General features: G+C 37.4%; 1 protein-coding gene across 1 annotated transcript in view; it reads left to right on the top strand.

The window, feature by feature from the left end:
• The window catches only part of CDH20 (cadherin 20), a 54,762-nt gene extending 33,276 nt beyond the window's left edge, over window positions 1-21,486 (top strand). Inside the window, exons 7-11 of the mRNA XM_058175968.1 lie at window positions 3,019-3,155; window positions 7,026-7,147; window positions 12,684-12,801; window positions 19,762-20,013; window positions 20,987-21,486. Coding sequence (XP_058031951.1) covers window positions 3,019-3,155; window positions 7,026-7,147; window positions 12,684-12,801; window positions 19,762-20,013; window positions 20,987-21,486 — 1,129 coding nt within the window. The remainder of the gene's footprint in view (window positions 1-3,018; window positions 3,156-7,025; window positions 7,148-12,683; window positions 12,802-19,761; window positions 20,014-20,986) is intronic.
• Window positions 21,487-22,087: the final 601 nt, after the last annotated feature.

The raw sequence follows: 22,087 nt of genomic DNA, 5'->3' as shown, positions 1-22,087 counted from the left end.
TGCCAAGAAACTAGGGAAGGTCCTTTTTGAGATGTTTACTCAGATGCCACTTGTCTCACCATTGCTTACTCTGCTGCTCTTCCTTTTGTTTCCCAAGGTCATTCTCACATACCATTATACAAAATCTGCTTGCAGATATCCTATCTTCTTATCTATTTAGCAGTCTGAACCTATTTTAAATGCTGATAGGTAAAAATATTGAGCCCTGGACAAACTGAAATAAATAGCAGCAACCTTAGAAGCAACACCATGATATTTTATATTGCTTCCTATATTCAAAGTAAATGATGTACTTTGCAAAGTAATACCATGTAAAGTCAGGAAGTCAATTCAACTCAGATTCCATAATCCATTCATTTAAAAGCAATGGGGCCAAAATGGCTCTTCAGAACCATTTTTCACTGAGCTAACCTTCCTTAAAGAATCTGGGGAAGAAATGATGCCATACACAAAATGTTACTAATTCAAAAAAAGGGGGAGGGGGATTTAGAAGACAAAGTGAGAAAGAAGTTTCTTGGATGAATAGTCTCCTGAAAATTACTTTGTCCCCAACAGTGACAAGCTTTTCTTGATGACAGTCAGCTAAGCAGAGAATTAATTTGGAATTGTAAAGATCTTGGATACAGTCCAGCCAAAGTTAAAACTTGTTTAATTTCATTGGCACCCAGTGGAATAAATGTAAGAAATGTGTTCTCACTTTAAACTTTGGCTTGATTGTGCTCTTATATCTCAAACATTAAACTAATATTCTAGTCAAAAAGTTGTGCTTATTTCATATTACTGTATTTTTCGGAGTATAAGATGCACTTTTTCCCCTCCTAAAAGAGGCTGGAAATTTGGGTGCATCTTATACTCTGAATGTAGCTTTTTCAAAGCTTTTTTTTTTTCAGCCCTAAGGGGGTGCTAGATCTACCTCCAACTCTCAGCTGTGTTTTTTTCAGTGACGCGATCTTCCCCTGCTCCCTCTGACTCTCAGCTGGGAAGCTTTTTTTCAGCCCTAATGAGGCACTGGCAAGTGAAGCAATTTGCCTGCTCCCTCTGACTCTCAGCCGTGAAGTTTTTTTTCAGCCCTAATGAGGCGCTAGCATATGACGCGATCTCCGTGCTTTGCCTGCTTTTCCCATTGCTTCTCTCACCAAAGATCAGCTGTGCTTTAGAAGCTGTTTTTTTATCCCCAAGCAGGAAATAAAAACTAGCAAACTAATGTGCTGAAGCTGACCAGACTAAGGACACTAGCCAGATGAATACCTAGTAGGCAGATTTTTTTTTCCTATTTTCCTCCCCAAAAACTAAGCTGCGTCTTATACTCCAGTGCATCTTATAAGGTACAGCCTACAACTCTGCAATCCATTGAAGTTCCAAGATATAACACTTAAAATCAAAGATTCACAAATGTATATGGATTATTTTTTAAAGAAGCTGCATTTTATTGAAAATAAAATATGAATGCTACTGCATTCTGTTTTCAGTTATTATAAAAATCTTTTATTATTGAAATGGTAAAAGCTATACTTTTCCCGTTAAAAAGGGACATGATGCATTTAGAGAGTTTCGTCTAATTACCTTGCCTCGTTCTAAAGATGATCATTTATTTTGAATATTCAATTTTATGAATGTTTATTCAAGAATAAATTCAATTTTATTGAGTGGGATTTATTGGGGATGAGCTATCCTCTAATATACCCTTTTTAATTTATGTTAATTTATTTTATTTATAGCTCATCTTTATTATTTTGATAAATAGCCCTAATCTAATAACTGACTAATACGTAATACTTCTCATCCCTCTTCCTATTTTCCTTATAACAACAACCCTATGAGTTGAGTTAGGCATGACTAGCTCAAAGTCACCCAGCTGGGTTTCATGCCTAAGGAAGAACTAGCATTCTCAGTCTCCTGGTTTCTAGCATGGTGCCTTAACCAGGATATCAGAATGGATTTAGAAGCTGATGGCAGATGGTTTCCCTTAGGATTGACATGGCATAATATGGAATTTCTTGTATCTGGGAGTTAAAATAATTTCCAATTCCTTGATTCAGTAATTACTGTGTATTTAGTCTTTTCAAGATTATGCAACAGCTATTTTATGCATCTTGATTCTGAAATATGCTCAGAGGAGTTTGTTAGGGAATGGATTTTCATGTTTTACATTTTTAATGAAAACTTAAATGACCACTTTTTGAGTACACTGTAGAATTTGGTTTTGGTATCAGCAGATGCACAACTGTGTGATTTTGAAACTGCCATCCTATTTCACACTGAAACTATCGGTGCTTAATTTGTAGAAACATTGTGGAATTGTATTGCATGAATAAGATTTCACTTTTACTGCCCTGAGTAAATTCATGAATATTTAGAAGCAAGTCCCACTGTGATTGGTGTGGTTATTTCATTAGCACGTTTGCATACTGTACTAAATAATGCTTTTTTCCCACCCTAGACACACTATGAATATTTACTGCTTTTCATGTCTCCAAAGGTCAATTACCAAACAAAGAAAGATATCTAATTCTTCCTAATGTTACCAACTGCTAATTCTGCTCATCGTAATTGTTTTCCATTGTCCTAAATTCTAAAAAAAAAAAAGAGCAATGCCTCTTATTTTTTCTCAAAGAAAGTCTAAGAAATATTCAATAATTTTATATTTCTTAATTTAATATGGATGTGAATTTTTTACCCTTTTTAAAATTTAATAACTAGAATTAAACACTCTTCCTTGTATTAGTCCAACCAGCAAAGCACATATATGTCTTTCTTTGCTAAAGGAGATGAGAAAGTGGAATCTAAAGCGAACTAGCATTATTTCTTCGACTCCTACTGCACAAGTCAATGTTAAAAGATTTTTCAGGGATTAGGTGATTGAGCCAGTAAACTACACGTATAAATTAGCATCTGAACTGAATTACTGTTAAGTCCACAGAGCTAAAAAAAAAAATAGTGATGAAACTAAATTACACCTCAATTTGTAATGGCAGGTTCTAACTACAACATTGTTTTTTTAAATGTGAACTTCTACAGATACTCCATTGATCGAAGCAGTGATCCTGGACGCTTCTTTTATGTGGACATTATAACAGGTGCTCTGATGACTGCAAGACCTCTGGATCGAGAAGACATTTCATGGCACAATATCAGTGTGCTAGGTGTAGAAATGAGTACGGCAATCAAATTATTATTTATTTAAATTTATTGGCCACCCAACTCCAAAGGACTCTGTGTTTACCTGTGTGTGTGTTTCTGTACAGCAAGGCTATATCACCGTATATCACTGGGGGCTTTCAAGAAGAGAAATGGTATAGACCAGTGATGACGAACCTTTTCGGCACTGAGTGGCCAAACTGGAATGCATATGCGCATCTGTGCATATATGTGCCAGAGCTCCGGAAACTCAAAGACCAGCATGCGCACTGGCTACCTGGTCTTTGGGTTTTTAGTGCACGCATGTGCACTGGCCACCTGGTCTTCAAGCATGCCGGAGCCCTGGAAATCTGAAGACTGGGTGGCTGGCACGCGCATGCGCATACCGTAAACCAGAACAGCAACTGGCAACAGTGCATGTGCCCATAGAAAGGGCTCTGTGTGCCACCTCTGGCACTCATGCCATAGGTTCGCCATCACGGGTATAGACTCTCCTGCTCAAACAATGGGTTGGACTAGATGACTTCCAAAGTCCCTTCCAACTCAGTGTTCTAAGGTATAGGTATCAAACTGGCAGCATCACGTGATGTATTGTGACATTTTCCCCCTTCGCGGAGCTGGGGTGGGCGTGGCCTGCATGTGACACATCCGGCCCACGGGCTGCCAGTTTGAAACCCCACGGGCTGCCAGTTTGACACCCCTATTCTAAGGTTATACATTTTTTTTTACTTTTCTGGAAGGAAAACAAGTATGTTTATGCTCATAGTAGAAGAAAGAAAAGAAACAAGGAAAAATAGAATCATTTCCCTTTTGCGTTTCTAATGAAAGCTCCAATGTACATATGTTAGCTAAACCATAACACCAACAAGTCTGAACAGCACCATATTTGAGCCATGTCTCTGGGATACAGCTTTGATCTTCTTCACAGCTATTCAGTAACACAGTCATCCTTATCTGTTCCAGTATTAAAGTAGCAGCGCTCCAATTTTGTTTTCCTCCCTAATTCCAAACCTTGTCCAAGGGCAATGTCAAGATATAGAAAATCTGTTAGGCTTTGTCACACATTATCCTAGAGAAAAGTCACTAGCAATGTTACAATTGGGAAAGTAGCAATGCAGGCAGAAGAGGGACAACAAAGGAGACATCACATATTATACCAAGCAGAAATAACATAGTTTCCATTCAGCAGTGATGAAAGCCAAGCTTCAGACTTGTATCTGCCAACTCCTGTTCCCTTTCCTCTGGAGTGTCCTGGCCTCAGTGAGAAGATATATTTGAGCTAATCTTAACTACAGTTAACCTGGGCTCCATTTGATCAGGATTTAAAACCAGCCTCCCAATTCCATCTGCAATTAAGAAGCCAGTGCATATTTATAAAACCCATGTGTGTATATGCAAATTAATGAAGTTAGAATTTAATCTGTATACCCCTGGGAGCAGTATGAAGTATGGTTGCTCAAATAGTTAACATTCAAGAGAATTATGGCGTAAGGGAGATTTTGACATTTGTCTGAAATACAGTTCAGATAAGAGCTACCTATACATACTCTCTCCAAGAATTATTAGTTGCAGAACAGAGGCTCTGAATATTAGAGAGTTTATCAGGGGAGAAAAAAATATCAAAGATTAGCTGACTCAGGGGATTGCTAATAAATTCAACCTCTGATTGAAAACCTCTTTGAGCAAACAATTGTTTGTTTGTTTTAATTGTCCTACGAAATGCTTTAAAAAATAAATAATAAATAAACCTAATTTGGGACAGAAAAAGCTACTTGCAAGGATTTCAAAAGTACTGTCCAAAGTTTTGGTTCATTTCTGCTTTAGAATTAGAGCAATATTTCTGAACACATTTCCCTCATGAGTGGAATTGGACAAATCACCAAATTAAAACAACTTACTCCAAACTTAGTTCTCACTTTGCTATACAGTGGAATTCCCTTTCAAACATGATATCACTATGCTGTGAGTTGTATGTACAACTGCTTCCCAGCTTAGTACTAGTGATTTAACAGCTGATACCACCCTCAGTGGACACAGAAAATGTCTTTAAAATATGGATGCCTTAGTTCCTGCTGATTTATTGCTTACTTAAACATCCCATGAGATACAGTCACATTTTGAGAAGGAAAATTATTATATGATCTTATTACATCACATGGTGAATATTGTGTAGGGAAAAAAATCCCACTGTTATGATACTTAGGCTGTTAAAACTCTATAATATTATCTGTTCGTTTGCAAAAAGCTGATGATAAGCTTCTGGCCAGCAAAGATTATGTTGAAGTATCCCATTTAGATATTAACACCTTCATGTGGAAAATATATAGTAAACTATTTTCGTTTGTACAATTCAAGAAAAATATTTAAACTATTTTGACATCAAATTAGTACCCTACATAGAAGTAATAGGTTTGAAAAGTTGCAATTCTTCTAATTTATTATTATTATGATTGGTTGCACAGTCAGCCAAATGTTTAGACTTGGCTTTTTTTATCCACCTATTGAGTCCTTCCCAAGGACCTGTCATTAATATTGTTAATGTATTGGTCACCCAACTCCAGTTATTATTCCATTTGTGTAGTTTTCCAAATACAGCACACTTTCTTGGATACTACATTCCAAAATGCAAGTTTTTTTGTGCATATTTGTGAGTTGAAACTGATGAGTATTCAGAATGGTTCATTCCTACTAATCTGTGTTATTTAAAATCCTTGTTGATAAATCCTACCACTTGTTCCCATTGTGTATATGACTATCACTAGCACAGCCCTATTATCACAAGGGCAAATCACAAACTGCCCAACATATATAAAGTTATATTAGTTTTAGAATAAAATGTTTTTTTTAAAAAAAATCTAAAAATATTTCAAATAGCCTAAGGTAAAAGTTCCCCTCGCACATATGTGCTAGTCATTCCCAGCTCTAGGGGACTCATCTCCATTTCAAAGCCACAGAGCCAGTGCTGTATGAAGACATCTCTGTGGTCATGTGGCCGGCATGACTAAATGCCCAAGGCGCACGGAATACTGTTACCTTCCCACCAAAGGTGGTCCCTATTTTTCTACTTGCATTTTTAGGTGCTTTCAAACTGCTAGGTTGGCAGAAGCTGGCACAAGTAACTGGAGTTCACCCCATTACACAGCACTAGGGATTCGAACTGCTGAACTGCCGACCTTTCAATCAACAAGCTCAGTGTCTTAGCCATTGAGCCACCACTTCCCTTACTGAAATAGCCTAACTGCAGTCTAATCACTGTTTAATAGTTAACAAAATTAAATTATGGGACTTAACATAAATCAGACAGACAAAGGGATGTTTAACTATTTCACCATCCAAGAAGCAAATACAATGAACAATTTATATTAAAAAATATTTTTAAAAAACTGACTGATTAACTATATCTACATATCTAGTAGATAAAATACAGATAAAATTATAACTTGAAAAGTATATGTCTTTATTTGTCAAATTTAGATATCTCACTGATTCTGGGAAGTTTACAATCAAAAGCTATAAACCCCCAAAAATAGGATTAAAACAGGGTTAAAAACAGTATTAAGAACAAGTTTAGAGGCAAGATAAAAGGTAGAGGGAGCACCCTCAAGCCACTAAGCTATCCCAAGGTTGCACGCTGTTCTTCCTGCTAGTTGGCAGACCCAGGTCTCCAAACTGGCCATCTTCACCTCTGGGAGCAACATGTTGTGTAGATCAGGGGCAATGACAGAGAAAGCTGTCTTAAGACGCCACCAGTCAGAAGTCTTAATACAGTAAAATACTATCTTCTATATCTGAGCAGTGCATTCTCCAGAGCTCTTTCATGCAAGTCAGGATTAATTTATGCTCAGGCAGAACATCTCTAATATTAATTCACTCTTATCTCCTTTCAGACAATCCTTCACAGGTTGGCAGTGTTTCAGTAACAATAAGAGTCCTGGATGTAAATGACAACGTACCAGAATTTCCCAGGTTCTATGAGGCATTTGTCTGTGAAAATGCAAAAGTTGGACAGGTGAGAAGCTGAAACAGTATTTTATATTTAAAACTGGTAACCATTGTCTATGACCTTTATCCCTAACCTAATCTTGTATAGATATGAGCTGCAGTCTCGGAAACGTCTGAAGTAGATTGCAAAGGGTACAGTAGCTTATGAGTGCAAGGAATGAGAATATTGCTAAGTCTACATGTATGTCCCTTCCCATTACAATTTCAGTAGAATATAATACTATGTAATTTAGTATTTAATTTAATTATCTAATTTAAATATTAAATTAAATCCACTGCAATATTTAAAAGAACAGCAAAGAAGCAGTAAAATTAATTTCTTATTATATCCTCCAAACTGTGGCAAAGGAAGCAGAAATTTTAAAATATATATTTTATATCTAGAATATACAAAAAAGGGAGGAAGGTGCAATAGATATGTAAAAGTAACTCTGCCTTTAAATAGATTGACATTTTGTTCGAAAGAAATCATATTGATCAGTCTTTCCATGGTGTCAACGAAGAGATATTTCTAAAGGTTGAGTAGATACATTTTGATAAAGGATTTTAAATCTAGGGCCGCTATTTCTTTCCAATAGCACATTATCTTCAAGCTGCAGACTAAACATGACAGATGTTTAGGAGTTTGGATCGGGGTGAAATCCAGCAGGTTCTGACAGGAGAACTGGTAGCAGAAATTTTGAGCAGTTCGGAGAACCAGTAGCAAAAATTTTGAGTAGTTCGGAGAACCGGCAAATACCTCTGGCTGGTCCCAGAGTGGGGTGCGAATGGAGATTTTGCAGTATCCTTCCCCTGCCACGTCCACCAAGCCACGCCCACAGAACCAGTAGTAAAAAAAATTGGATGTCACCACTGGTTTGGATCCTTGCTAATCACCTGCCCTCTAACCCAGGGGTGTCAAACTCAAGGCCCACGGGCCATATCCGGCCCGTGGGGTGCTTAGATCTGGCCTAAGGGCTGCCCTGGAAACAAGGACCGGCCCATGTGCAGCCCTCCTGAGCTCCATTTTCAGCTGGAACAACCTCCTGAAGCCGTCTGCCAGCAAAAATGGAGCTTGAGCCGCCACAAGCACCCGTATACAAGTGACGTCGAGCTGGCCATGCCCATCCTGGCCACGCCCCCCCTCCCAGCCCCCCCAAGGTCAAACACAACCCTATGAGGCCCTCAATGAAATTGAGTTTGACACCCCTGCTCTAGTCCAATGTTGGTTTTGTAGTCCTAGTTGTCCTAGGTTTTTGTCCTATTTTAGGAGACGGGGGAGTTGGTGGGATGTAAGTTTTCTTTTTTCTTGTTTTTAGTGTTTTTTATCATGAACTATCCAGAGTCATTCACTACCTGGTGGTATGTAGATTAATAAAATATATGAATAAAGAATTCTAAAGTTTTTCATATACACATGTGACATATCAATGCAGAAGTAATATGCATTATTAACATTATAATTAATATAAATATTATTTCCCATAAATTCATGGGATTTTTCAGCTATCTGTTTATATCAATTTGATAATGCCAGCAAGATTATTATATGCATAAAGATGAAATTCCTACAATGGAAGAATGAACTGTAAATGTGTCAGAACTAGCAGTAATAACAATACCGACATTTTAATGGCTTAGGGCCTGGGTACTTACGGGACCGCCTGCTGTTACCTCATGCCTCCCACCGACCCGTACGCTCTCACAGGGAGGGACTTCTCAGGGTGCCGTCCGCCAAGCAATGTCGGCTGGCGGCCCCCAGGGGAAGGTCCTTCTCTGTGGGGGCTTCCACACTCTGGAACGAACTTCCCCCGGGTTTACGCCAAATACCTGACCTTCGGACATTCCGTCGCGAACTGAAGACATATCTTTTTATTCGCGCGGGGCTGGCTTAAACTGAATTTTACTAAATTTTAACTTTTATTAACTAATTTTAAATGGGGTTTTTAGTTCATTGTATACTTCCAGGCCAATTTTAAAATAAAATTTTAAAATTTTTAATCGTATTTTAAATTGTATATTCTACTATCTGTTTTATTTTGCCTGTACACCGCCCTGAGTCCTTCGGGAGAAGGGCGGTATAAAAATCAAATCAAATAAATAAATAAATAAATAAATAATCAGGCGGAAAACAATAAGTACTTTTTTAAAAGACTGGCACCGTTTTGTGGATTATTACTAAAAGAACAAAAAATGAAATGATTTATGGATTTAATGATTGAAACAGATGAGAAATAAATAAAGGTTTAAAAGAATTTGTGGAAGAGTTAAGAGAGAGGAGAGATAATAGACTTGTTAATATCTATTAAAGTGAAGTTGCTTTTTTCTTTTCTTGCAATTGTTTCTTCTTCTTTCCTTGTTTTGATCTTTTTTGTCTTTACCTTTAGATTTGCTTTACATGTTACCTAATATTAATATAAATATATACATCAAAATATAAAAATATGTATTTATATGCATTTAAAATATTTAAATCAGTAAATGAGCCTATGTTCAAGGCATTTTCAATATTTTGGGAATAATTATTCCAATAATTATTATAACCCCTTTTTAAAAAATTGTAGGTCTAATTGGAAGTATTGTGAGAAGTATGGCAAGCTAAATTGATTAGAGAAAAGATAATACTGACATTTACAGTGGTTAAAAAAAGTATATTGTTGCTGTAATACATTCGTGTGTCTTCTCAAATAGATTTCAGAAGAAAAGTGTATTCTGTGCATGTAATCAAAATTTTCTTGAAAGGATATTGGATTTTACTTGAAATTACTTGGGGTTTAGAATAAACATATTGAAATCAATGTGTCCCAAATAATTGATATCCCATTTTTAATGTCTTCTCTAAGAATAATTAATCTGCATTCAACCTATCAGGTTATGGCTTATTAGTCAAGAATCGATTTTCATTGGGCCTAATCCTATCTTCACTAACTGGAAGCTTCTTCCCAAGGTATAGAGACAGAGAGAGGGAGACATATTTAAATGACTTGCCTGTCTTATTTGTTACAAGTTCAAGGGGCTCACAAAACAGTAATAAAAACTCAAAGAGTGAATCACTGGTTGGACCTAATTACATGCCATTTTCCTGGAAGCCTTAACCAGCCACAAGGGGCAAGAGTTCAAAACATAGATTGCAGCGCTCATAGCAGCAAGGACCCGGTCCATTTCCTCAGATTCAACAGTTCAAATTCTTCCCACATGTTTTGGTCACTCACAAACTAGGGGTGATGTGATAGCAGTGTTCCAATATCTCAGGTGCTGCCACAAAGAAGAGGGAGTCAAGCTATTCTCCAAAGCATCTGAGGTAGAACAAGAAGCAATGGGCGGAAACTAACTAGGCTCAAGATACAGAAAGATCTTGACAGACTAGAACATTGGGCGCTATCTAACAAAATGAAATTCAACAGTGAAAAAAGTAAGGTTATACATTTAGGCCCAAAAAACAAAATGCACAGGTACCAGATATGTGGTACCTTGCTCAATAGTAGTAACTGTGAGAGGGATCTTGGAGTCCTAGTGGACAACCATTTAGATATGAGCCAGCAGTGTGCAGCAGCTGCCAAAAAAGCCAACACAGTTCTGGATTGCATAAACAGAGGGATAGAATCAAGATCACGTGAAGTGTTAATACCACTTTATAATGCCTTGGTAAGGCCACACTTGGAATATTGCATTCAGTTTTGGTCGCCACGATGTAAAAAAGATGTTGAGACTCTAGAAAGAGTGCAGAGAAGAGCAACAAAGATGATTAGGGGACTGGAGGATAAAACATATGAAGAACGGTTGCAGGAACTCGGTATACCAAGTTTAATGAAAAGAAGGACTAGGGGAGACATGATAGCAGTGTTCCAATATCTCAGGGGTTGCCACAAAGAGAGAGGGTCAAACTATTCTCCAAAGCACCTGAGGGTAGAACAAGAAGCAATGGGTGGAAACTAATCAAGGAAAGATGCAACTTAGAACTAAGGAGAAATTTCCTGACAGAACAATTAATCAGTGGAACAACTTGCCTGCAGAAGTTGTAAATGCTCCAACACAAAATTTTTAAGAAAATGTTGGATAACCATTTGTCTGAAATGAAGTAGGGTTTTCTGTCTGGGCAGGGGGTTGGACTAGAAGACCTCCAAGGTCCTTTCCAACTCTTTTGTTGTTGTTGTTGTTATTATTGTTATTATTATTATTATTAATCAAGGAGAGAAGCAACCTAGAACTAAGGAGAAATTTCCTGACAGTTGGCACAATTAATCAGTGGAACAACTTGCCTCCAGAAGTTCTGAATGCTCCAACACTGGAAGTTTTTAAGAAGATATTGGCTAGCTATTTGTCTGAAGTGGTGTAGGGTTTCCTGCCTAAGCAGGGGGTTGGACTAGTAGACCTCCAAGGTCCCTTCCAACTCTGTTATTCTATTCTATTCTATTCTATTCTATTCTATTCTATTCTATTCTATTCTTGCTTCATGTTTTGGAGCTCCTCAGTAAACCAAGGTGCTTTATGAGGTATGCAACCAGAGAGAATCCATGCAGGCACATTTTAGTTCAGAAGCCTTTCCACATACTTGTTCCAAGCTGTCAAGTGTCCACACACCAGAGCTTGAGGACAAAAACCCAAAAATCTTCAAATGCGGGGGGGGGGGATGCCAATTGAATAGGATATCTATAGTATATATAATATGATAGGGTGACAATATGATAATGTAGAGTAGTATAGTGTAACATAGTGTAGAAAAGTGCAATCTTCTATCTATATATGTATGTATGTATGTTCCAGCATAACCCTGGAACGCTTCAAGCAATTTCAACCAAACTTGGTACACAGATGACTTACTATCTGGAAATAAATACTGTGGGGGTAAGACACCCCGGTGTGTGTGTGTGTATGTCTGTGTCTGTGTTCCAGCATAACTGTGGAACACCTAGACTGTTAAGGAGAGCAAGTGCGGCATCCTAGAGCAGCAATTGTTTGTGATGTCAGTTCCTTCGCAGCTTCCTCTGGAAAGGCAGCCATGATGTTCTCCCTCCAGTGAAGCAATGGGGAAGTGCCTAATGGATTTGAGGCAAAGTGCCAGGTCCATAGACAGGGTCAGAAAGAGGATCACATAGGATAGAGAAGGTAGAGGGCGGGGATGGTGAGCATGAGATAGGGGGAAGAAAGGCCCCGCTCAATGGTTCCCTGTCAGACAAAGGCTTTGATGTCTATAAATACTCAGGCAATGCCAGGTTACCAGCTAGTATACAATAGATACTCTTTCCTAGCCTTACCTTACTAGTTGATTTTTTTGCACGGATTATCTGTATACAAACCGTGTGCTCTTTCATTGAGGCATGGACCATGCAAATTTGTCCTTCTCACATGAAGCAAAACAACTCCTGAGGAAAAACTTTTGTTTTTTTCTTAACCACTAATCCCTGCAATGTTTTTACTGCCATCATAGCTCTCTGCTTCCTTTTCAACTACTACTCCTGTAGTATTTAAAAGCTATGTTTATTTTGCTTTCAGATTAATTCTTAAAAGCATTTATCTCCACTGAAATTGTCATTAATCAATTGTTTTGTTCTTCTGTCCTATAGCTGATCCAGACAGTAAGTGCAGTGGACCAAGATGACCCACAAGAGGGACAGCACTTCTACTACAGCTTGGCTCCGGAGACAGCAAATAACCCCAATTTTACTCTTAGGGACAATCAAGGTAATTGAACTAGGCATCAATTTGTTTGGCTAATTAATATCTTCTGAAGTAGGTTGAATTGCAGAAGCTCCATTTAAAACTGCTTCATGAGCCAGCCATTGCAAATAATAAATGACACCTTCTTCTTAAAAGTAGCCATTAAATAAATGTTTCATTTCGTTTTTCAGAAAGTTACAAAGAGGGGGGCAGGGCAGTGATACAGCCTTTTCTTTTGAGAAACAATAACAAGGTTGCGCAAATCCAAAGCTTTTTAAAAAAAAATACACTTTATTAAACTTTTATTACATTAAAAACATAAAAAATTATATCACTCAACAACAGCTATTTGTGATGTTTTTCATGTGATAATAATTCGTGCGTTATTTACAAAAACTAAATTGAGTGTATTTACATTCTTATTTTATCTATTACTTAATAACTATCTACCGTTAATCTATCTCCGTTCTATCCAGTTATACTACTGTTCCCATACATTGTAAAATATCAATACCTCTTTATCTTTTAAACTCAGCATTAATTTTTCCATTTCTGTGCAATTCATGACCTTTTGTATGACAAGTTTCTCTGCGGGTGTACCTGGCTGTTTCCAACATTGAGCGAAGGCCAAAAATCCAAAGCTTTTTATCATTGTAGGTATTTTCAGTAATAAATTGGTGACAAGACAGAGGGAAAGAGAGGTCCAAATGAATATTGTTTCATTTCTTTTTCTTAATCCTGCCTGAGCTTTCTCTGGACTTTTCCTAAATCAGAAAAGGTCATTGCCTATTATTTCAGATTTTCTTCGTTCGGGTGGAATGCAATCCAAAGCAGAAAAGAGGCTTCAAAGAAAGTGTGGGAAAATTTCCTGCACCTGGTGGCACTTCCTCCTTAATGAAGCCTTTTTTTTTTTTTTTTGGCTCTTGGCTTACAAAGCAATTCTGTACAGTGGTACCTTGGTACTCATCATTAATTCATTCCGAGAGGCATAGTAAGTACAAATACAATGAGTACCAAGCAGATTTTCCTAATAAAGAATAATGTAATACCTCACAAGGCAGCTAACATCAACATGTTCTAGCTTGTGCGTTGAGTACTGAACGAACAATGAATACTGGGACAAAATGTTCATATCAAAATGCATTGAGTTTCAAAGCAGTTAAATAGCAAGGTACCACTGCAGTCCTAGGAAAATATGAATTTGAATTTAACAGGTTCAAATAAAGTGCAACAAGGCCATTATAACTTGTCAACACTTCCTTTATATCTCCTTAATTCAATTTCTGTTTTCCTGGAATTACACAAATGCTGCATGAGCCAAGAAAAAGTTTCATCTTCTTTTAGAGAAGTCAATCAGGTGTAACAAATATACTCATGTCCCTTTCAAAAGTACCTTTTCAGTTCACTTCCATTGCCTTCATTTTCTTTGGGAATTCTAGTTTTCCCCCACTTCTAATAGCTTCTGAGCATGCTCAAGTTCCTTTTGCCCAGTTGTAGTTTCTACTTTTCATTTTTTAAATTATTATTATTATTATTATTATTATTATTATTATTATTATTATTATTATTATTATTATTATTATTATTATTATGTTATTTACACAAAACGACAGTATACACAGCAAACGAGATAATTATGCTGGATTTCGTATCACAGATCACTAGTCGAACACTTCCCAAGCGTTTAGGACTGTGTGAGCCTGGTGACACCTCCCCCTGTTCAGTGGATGTTACTTTTTTAACTCAATGAAACAGTTGAGGAAATGAATGAGCTATTAATGTATAAAATGATATAAAAATAAGCAGCACTGTAGCATCACCTAATGGTGAACATTATTTCAACAGCTGAGAAGCAAGGAAAAAGTAAATTTTACTCCGTAAATTGCTCCGTAGTCTGAAAGTTGAGTTGGCATATTGTTTCAATTTATTATTTAAAAAAAAAACTTTATAAAATGGACTGACCAGTTTGCTAAATTTCTAAATTATCCACAATAGGCCTCAGCATGTGGTCAGGCAGTGATTATTCCATGCATGTTCAGCAAGACACATGCACAAAAATTACAGATTCTTTTCAGCCTACTCAGTTCAACCTCAGTTCAATCTGGAAAGGGTTTTGTAAAGGACATTGTCAGATTCTGTTGGAAGAAATGTCCATCTGGGTTTAGTGGGGAAAAAGACACTGGAAACATGGAGACTGTTTGGAACGATGGTTTAATGGGGGGACGGGATCACATGGCTTGAGTTCCTGAGCAGAAAAGGGCAGAGATGCTGAGAATGCCTTGGTTTTATGCCCTCTGTTGGGCTTTGAATTTGAGCTTGTATTCTGATTGGTTGTCAGACTTCCATGGGGCCATGCAGGGGGAACTCTGTAGGCTGTGTTTTGAGTCCAAGTTTGGTTGAGCCTTTCTGGGTGATGTAATCTTCTCAGGTGCCATGTGGTGAGATGGGTAGAGGGCTAATCCTACCTTTGTTGGATCTTGGGTGAGAGCATTTGCTTATGAATAGATTTTGCAATATCCTTCCACTAGGAGTGAGGAGGGAATGGATATTTTGCAGTATCCTTCCCTTGGAGTGGGATGGGAATGGAGATTTTGCAGTACCCTTCCCCTGCCATGCCCACCAAGCCACGCCTACCAAGCCACGCCACACCCACAGAATCAGTAGTAAAAAAAATTGGAATTCACCACTGATTCCATCACAACGTATTCCCATGTGCACCACAATTAGAAGTTCACATTTAGCTAACTTGGACTTATCTCAAAAAGCCAAGCAAGGGTTATTGGAAAACGTTTCAACATGATGCCAAGAACATTTCATAGATGTTCTCCATGAGGAATTTTTAAAAACCCTATTTTTTCTAGCTTTTTTCTCTACATACTTAATTGTTCCATAACAACCTTACTCAAAATGGTGCAAATCAATGTCAGATAAAGATGACATATTTTACTAGTTTAGTTACATTTAAATGGCAAAACTGGAATTTTTAGAAAGGTATAATTTTTCAAGAAATGAAGTGCCTTCTCACATCATCAGTCTACAGCAATGAAGTTTATTTATTGATTTATTATTTGGAAATTGTTGACAAGATTGCAAGATGTTGCTTTGCTGGGACATATTTGTGACTCCTATTTTACAGACCCCTCACATCCTGGACATAAACTGTTTCAACTCCTACCCTCAAAACAACGGTACAGAGTATTGCACACCAGAACAACTAGATACAAGAACAGTTTCTTCCCGAACGCCATCACTCTGCTAAACAAATAATTCCATCAACACTGTCAAATCATTTATTATTAATCTTCTCATCGTTCCCATCACCCATCTCCTTCCACTTATGACTGTATGACTCTAACTTCATTGCTTGTGTCCTTATGATTTATATTGATACTGTTTCCTGATTGCTTATTTGTACCCTATGACTATCATTAAGTGTTGTACCTTAGAATTCTTGATGAACGTATCTTTTCTTTTATGTACACTGAGAGCATATGCACCAAGACAAATTCCTTGTGTGTCCAATCACACTTGGCCAATAAAAATTCTATTCTATTCTGTTCTGTTCTATTCTATTCTATTCTATTCTATTCTATTTATTTTCTTTCCTTAAACTTTCAACTACTGATGAGCTTGAAAGAAGTCATCATTAAAAAATTTGTGATATAGGTTCATTTAATACTTGGGGCATTATGTTGAAACAACATTCAGGTATAAGACAGGAAGAAATGGGGGGGGGGGTTCTCTCTTTTGCCTCTGTATTTCAGCATCTTAATTAGGAATGACAAGAGAGGTTTGTTGTCAAAAAGCAGTTTTCAGGCACATCAATTTTTATCAGCCAGAAGAATAAAAAGTTCTGGATCTCCCTATTGGTGCTATTGCTTTCAGATCCAGAACTTTTTATTCTTCTGGCTGATAAAAATTCCTTCATTATTATTTTTTTATTATTATTGAAAAAGTTTTAACAAGCAAAAACATTTTCCCCCTTTCCACCCCCCTCCCCCCCACAAACGCCCTTCCCCCCTCCCTTCACACACACACACACACACCCGGCTTCCCGGGTCAATCACAAGGTATTGTTATACATAAACCAAACATAGAGTAAAATTTTCCCTTCTAATCCAATTAACCTTATCCAAATCTTTTCATTTCCCAACCCCCCCATTACATAAAATAATACTTCCTAATTATTCAAAGGCAATCTGATATTTCTTAATCTGATATCTGTTTTGTAAATAATCAATCCATTTTTTCCATTCAATTAAATATCTTTCCTGCGTGTTGTCTTTCAAAAAAGCTGAGATTTTAGCCATCTCAGCCAAGTTAGTAACTTTCAATATCCATTCTTCTATTGTAGATAACTCTTTTTTCTTCCAATATTGTCCAATCAACTGCCTTGCTGCTGTTATTAAATTCAGAATCCATTTAGTCTCAATCCCTGTACAATCCGTTATAATTCCCAAAAGGAAAAATTGCGGCAGGAACTTTATCTTCTTCTTCAGTACATTTTGAATAATCCACCAAATTCTTATCCAAAAGGCCTTAATTTTCTTGCAAGTCCACCAAATATGAAAATATGTAGCGTCATCACAGTCACACCTCCAACATTTCGCTTGGATATCAGGATACATACATGATAATTTTTTGGGATCTAAGTGCCATCTATAAAACATCTTATAAAAATTTTCCCTTAAATTCTGTGCTTGTGTAAACTTAACATTTCTAACCCAGATTTTCTCCCATGTTTCCAACATTATTGGTTCCTGAATATTCTGTGCCCATTTTATCATACAGTCCTTTACCAAATCCTTTTCCGAATCTATTTCAAGCAACACATTATACAATCTCTTTATATGCTCTTGGGTCTGATTTCTAATTTGCTTCCTCCCTTTGCATTATACCAATTTTTTTATCTTCTTTCCATCTAGCACTTAGTTGCCCATATTGAAACCAAGTATAATTCCTCCCTTCTTCATTTAATACCTGTAATGATTTTAATTGCAATCTACCTCCTTCAGCATACAAAAGTTCTTTATAAGTAATCATTTCCTGTTTCTGTTCTATATTTATATTCTCTATTGCATGTCTGGGGCTCGCCCATATAGGAATCTTATAGTCTAGTTTATAAGAATATTTTTTCCAGACCCGCAAAAGAGCACTTCTCAACACATGATTCTTAAAAGCCCTATCCACTTTTTTTTCATAAAATAAATATGCATGCCATCCATATAACAAGTCATAACCTTCTATATTCAAAATTCTTTCCTCCGTTAAATTAAACCAGTCACTTATTACTGAAAGGGCTACTGCTTCATAATATAGTTTAAAATTAGGCATTTTTAGGCCACCTCTTTCCCGTGAGTCCTGAATTATTTTCATTTTAACCCTCACCTTTTTACCTTGCCATATAAATTTATTAATCCCAATCTGCCAATCCTCCAAATTTTTATCTTTCTTAATTATTGGTATCATCTGGAACAGAAACAAAAATCTAGGTAACACATTCATTTTGATAGCCGCAATTATTCCCAATAGCGATAGCTGCAATTTTTTCCAGACACTCATATCATTCTGAACGTTTTGCCATAGCAAGTCATAATTATTCTTATAAAGTTTCTTGTTCGATGAGCTAATATAAACCCTAAGTATTTAACCTTTTTTACCACCTCAAATCCTGTTATTTCCTCTAGTTTTTGTTTCTGTTGTTTAGACATATTTTTGATTATCACTTTTGTTTTATTCTGATTTATTTTAAATCCTGATACCTTTCCATATTTATCAATTGTTTCCAACAAAGATCTAGTTGAATTTATAGGATTTGTTAAAGTAACCACCAAGTCGTCTGCAAAAGCTCTAACTTTGTACTCATATTGTCTAATTTTAATTCCCTCTATTTTCGTTAACTCTCGTATTTTATCCAATAAACTTTCCTTCATTATTTTTAACAGGGGTCTCAGAATGATGGATATGCATATTAAGAAGGGATAAATAGCTTAGAATAAAATAAGACAGAAACTGGGCATAACTAGTTGAGTGAAGAGAAGGACTAGGGGAGACATGATAGCAGTGTTCCAATATTTGAGGGGCTGCTGCAGAGAGGCACCTGAAGGCCAGACAAAGAATAATGGATGGAAACTGACCAAGGAGAGATTCAAACTAGAAATGAGGAGGAACTTTATGATAGTGAGAACAATCAACCAATGGAATGGCTTGCCTTCGGAGGTTGTGGGAGCTTCATCACTTGAGACTTTCAAGATTGGACTGCCATTTGTCACAAATGGTGTAGAGTCTCCTGCTTGAGTGGGGGGTTAGACTAGTTGACCTATAAGGTCCCTTCCAACTCTGTTAATCTGTTAAAGACATTAAAATGTTTTATCACAGCTAAAGTTCAATCTACTATCTTGGTTCCCAAAACTTCCAGATAGTTTCACTTACAAGAAAAGAGCACAGGATATTTAAGCTGAAATTCTGAAATTTAATGCACTATTTCACTCTTTCTTTCTCTCCTTTCTCCTCCTCCTTCCTTCCTTTTCACGCCCCGCCATCTTTTAATTTGCTCTTTTCATTCAATTTTCTTATGTGCAACTTACGTTCATTGTCTGAAATACAGGTGAAATGATATATCTAAGGTCACAAACAAAGGTCACGAACAAAATCACCTGGCTATCAGGAGGCCATATAAATTGAGCAAATAAATAAATGTTTTCACAAGCAATAATATCCATGGCATGGATATGAACAAGCCAGCTTCCAAAGAACGTGTGTCACCAAAAGTCTGCAGTAACTTGCAAACAATTGCATATTCCAAAAGTAGTTAACGTTGAACCTGTAGATAAAAATAAACATACTACTGTTAAGTTTACAAAACTAAACCAAAAATCAGTTTTCTAATATGCGTATTTGATATTTTAGCATTGTGAATAAATATTGGTTTTTCTTTCTTCTTTCTTTCTTTCTTTCTTTCTCTCTCTTTCTCCTTCTCTTTAGACAACACAGCTTGGATTTTAACCAAGAGATCAGGATTTCGGCAACATGAACAGAATACCTTTTATCTTCCCATCTTAATAGCTGATAATGGACGTCCTGTGCTAAGCAGTACTGGAACAGTAACCATTCATGTTTGCAGTTGTGATGAAAAGGGTCTTGTGATGTCCTGTAATGCAGAAGCCTACGTACTCCCTGTCAGCCTGAGCAGAGGAGCTTTGATTGCCATTCTAGCTTGCATTTTTGTTTTGCTTGGTAAGTATACATACCAGTGGTAGGATTCAATTTTTTTTACTACCAGTTCTGTGGGCGTGGCTTGGTGGGTGTGGCTCGACTTGGCGGGCATGGCTTGGTGGGCGTGGCAGGGGAAGGATACTGTAAAATCTCCATTCCCACCCCACTCCAGGGGAAGGATACTGTAAAATCTCCATTCCCTCCCCACTCCAGGGGAAGGTTACTGCAAAATCCCCATTTCCTCTCAATCAGCTGGGACTCTGAAGGCAGAGAATAGATGGGGACGGGGCCATTCAGAGGTGGTATTTACCAGTTCTCCGAACTACTCAAAATTTTCACTACCAGTTCTCCAGAACTGGTCAGAACCTGCTGAATACCACCTCTGATACATACCATCTCACAAACAAATCTAATATTCTTCAGGCAAAAAAAGGGAAGGGGCGAGATTTGTTGGGCTGTAATACTAATCACTGCAGGTAGTCCTCGATTTACGACCACAATAGAGCCCAAGATTTCTGTTGCTAAGTGAAACCTTTGTGTTAAGTGAGTTTTGCCTCATTTTGCACCTTTTCTTGCCACCGTTGTTAAGTGAATCGGTGCAGTTGTTAACTTAGTAAGAAGGTTGTTAAGTGAATTTGGCTTCCCCATTGAGTTTGCTTGTCAGAAGGTCGCGAAAGGTGGTCACATGACCCCAGGACACTGCAACCGTCATAAATATGAGTCAGTCGTCAAGTACCTGAATTTTGATCATGTGGTCATAGGGATGCTGTGGTGGTCATAAGTGTGAAAATCGGTCCTAAGTCATTTCTTTCAGTGGTGGTGTAACTTTGAACTGTCACTAAATGAACTGTTGTAAGTCTATAGCGGTAGAAATTTTGAGGCGGGGGGAGTAGACTTTTTTGATTACCATTACGTATAAAATATTTCATATTGATTTGTCTTGAGTGAAGAAAAATTGCTGTCTAAGTATTTCTATTTCGGTCATTACCTTTAGTTCTGGTGCTACTGATCCTATCCATGAAAAGACACCGGAAGCAGCCTTACATGCTTGATGAGGAAGAGAATATCCATGAAAATATTGTCCGATATGACGACGAAGGCGGAGGGGAAGAAGATACGGAAGCTTTTGACATTTCTGCCCTGTGGAATCCCAGAGAGGCCCAAGCGTTCATGAAGAACCGACAAGACATGATGCCAGAGATTGAAAGCCTCTCAAGATACGTTCCTCAGGCCTGCACAATGGACAGCAGTGTTCACAGCTATGTATTGGCCAAACTCTATGAAGCAGACATGGACCTCTGGGCACCTCCTTTCGATTCTCTCCAGACCTATATGTTTGAGGGCAATGGCTCAGTGGCCGAATCGCTCAGCTCCTTACAGTCTGTAACTACGGACTCAGAACAGAGCTATGACTATCTGACAGACTGGGGACCACGCTTTAGGAAGCTGGCGGAAATGTATGGTGCCACAGAGGGGAGTGGGACTCTTTGGTAACTGAAAAAGCCAAGTACTTGATACTCAAATGCCGCCATCTAAACTTTTACTCGTCTGATATGAGACATTGGTGGGATGGCCTCCTACAATTAGCAATATGATGCTTGAGGGAGAATGCAGAAGAGTTTGAATAAATCAAAGCACTCTCTGGATCAGCTTTATGAAATTACTTTAAGCTACATTTGTAAACGATGATAAACAGGAGAGAAAGACAGGTGGGAAGAATTTCATGGGATTTTTTTTTATTATTTTCTTTCAAAGATGACCCATGAACATTTGGTTCTGGATTAGAATGACATTATTATCTTGCTGATTTAAGACACAAGCACGCACTCACTTCCATGGACCACTTATTAACTTTTTTACATCTGCGTGTAAAAATCTATACATTTCAATTCACATGGAATTGTGTGTAGAAAGCCATCTGCAGTAAATGATTTCTTCCTCTTTGTTTATAAAAGAAAGGTTTGTCAGAGAATACAGGAAGACATTAATAAAGCAGAAGATTCTTTTTTTTACCAGCAAGTCCTAATGAAGAGGTTAAAGAGCAAATGGTTTAAGTGAAGTGGAAGGGAGAATGACTGACCCATGTGTCATATGC

Source organism: Ahaetulla prasina, chromosome 3 (genome assembly GCF_028640845.1).
Source record: "Ahaetulla prasina isolate Xishuangbanna chromosome 3, ASM2864084v1, whole genome shotgun sequence".
Taxonomy (NCBI): Eukaryota; Metazoa; Chordata; class Lepidosauria; order Squamata; family Colubridae; genus Ahaetulla; species Ahaetulla prasina.
The sequence above is the reverse complement of the archived record's forward strand: the minus strand, read 5'-3'. Positions and strand labels throughout refer to the sequence as shown.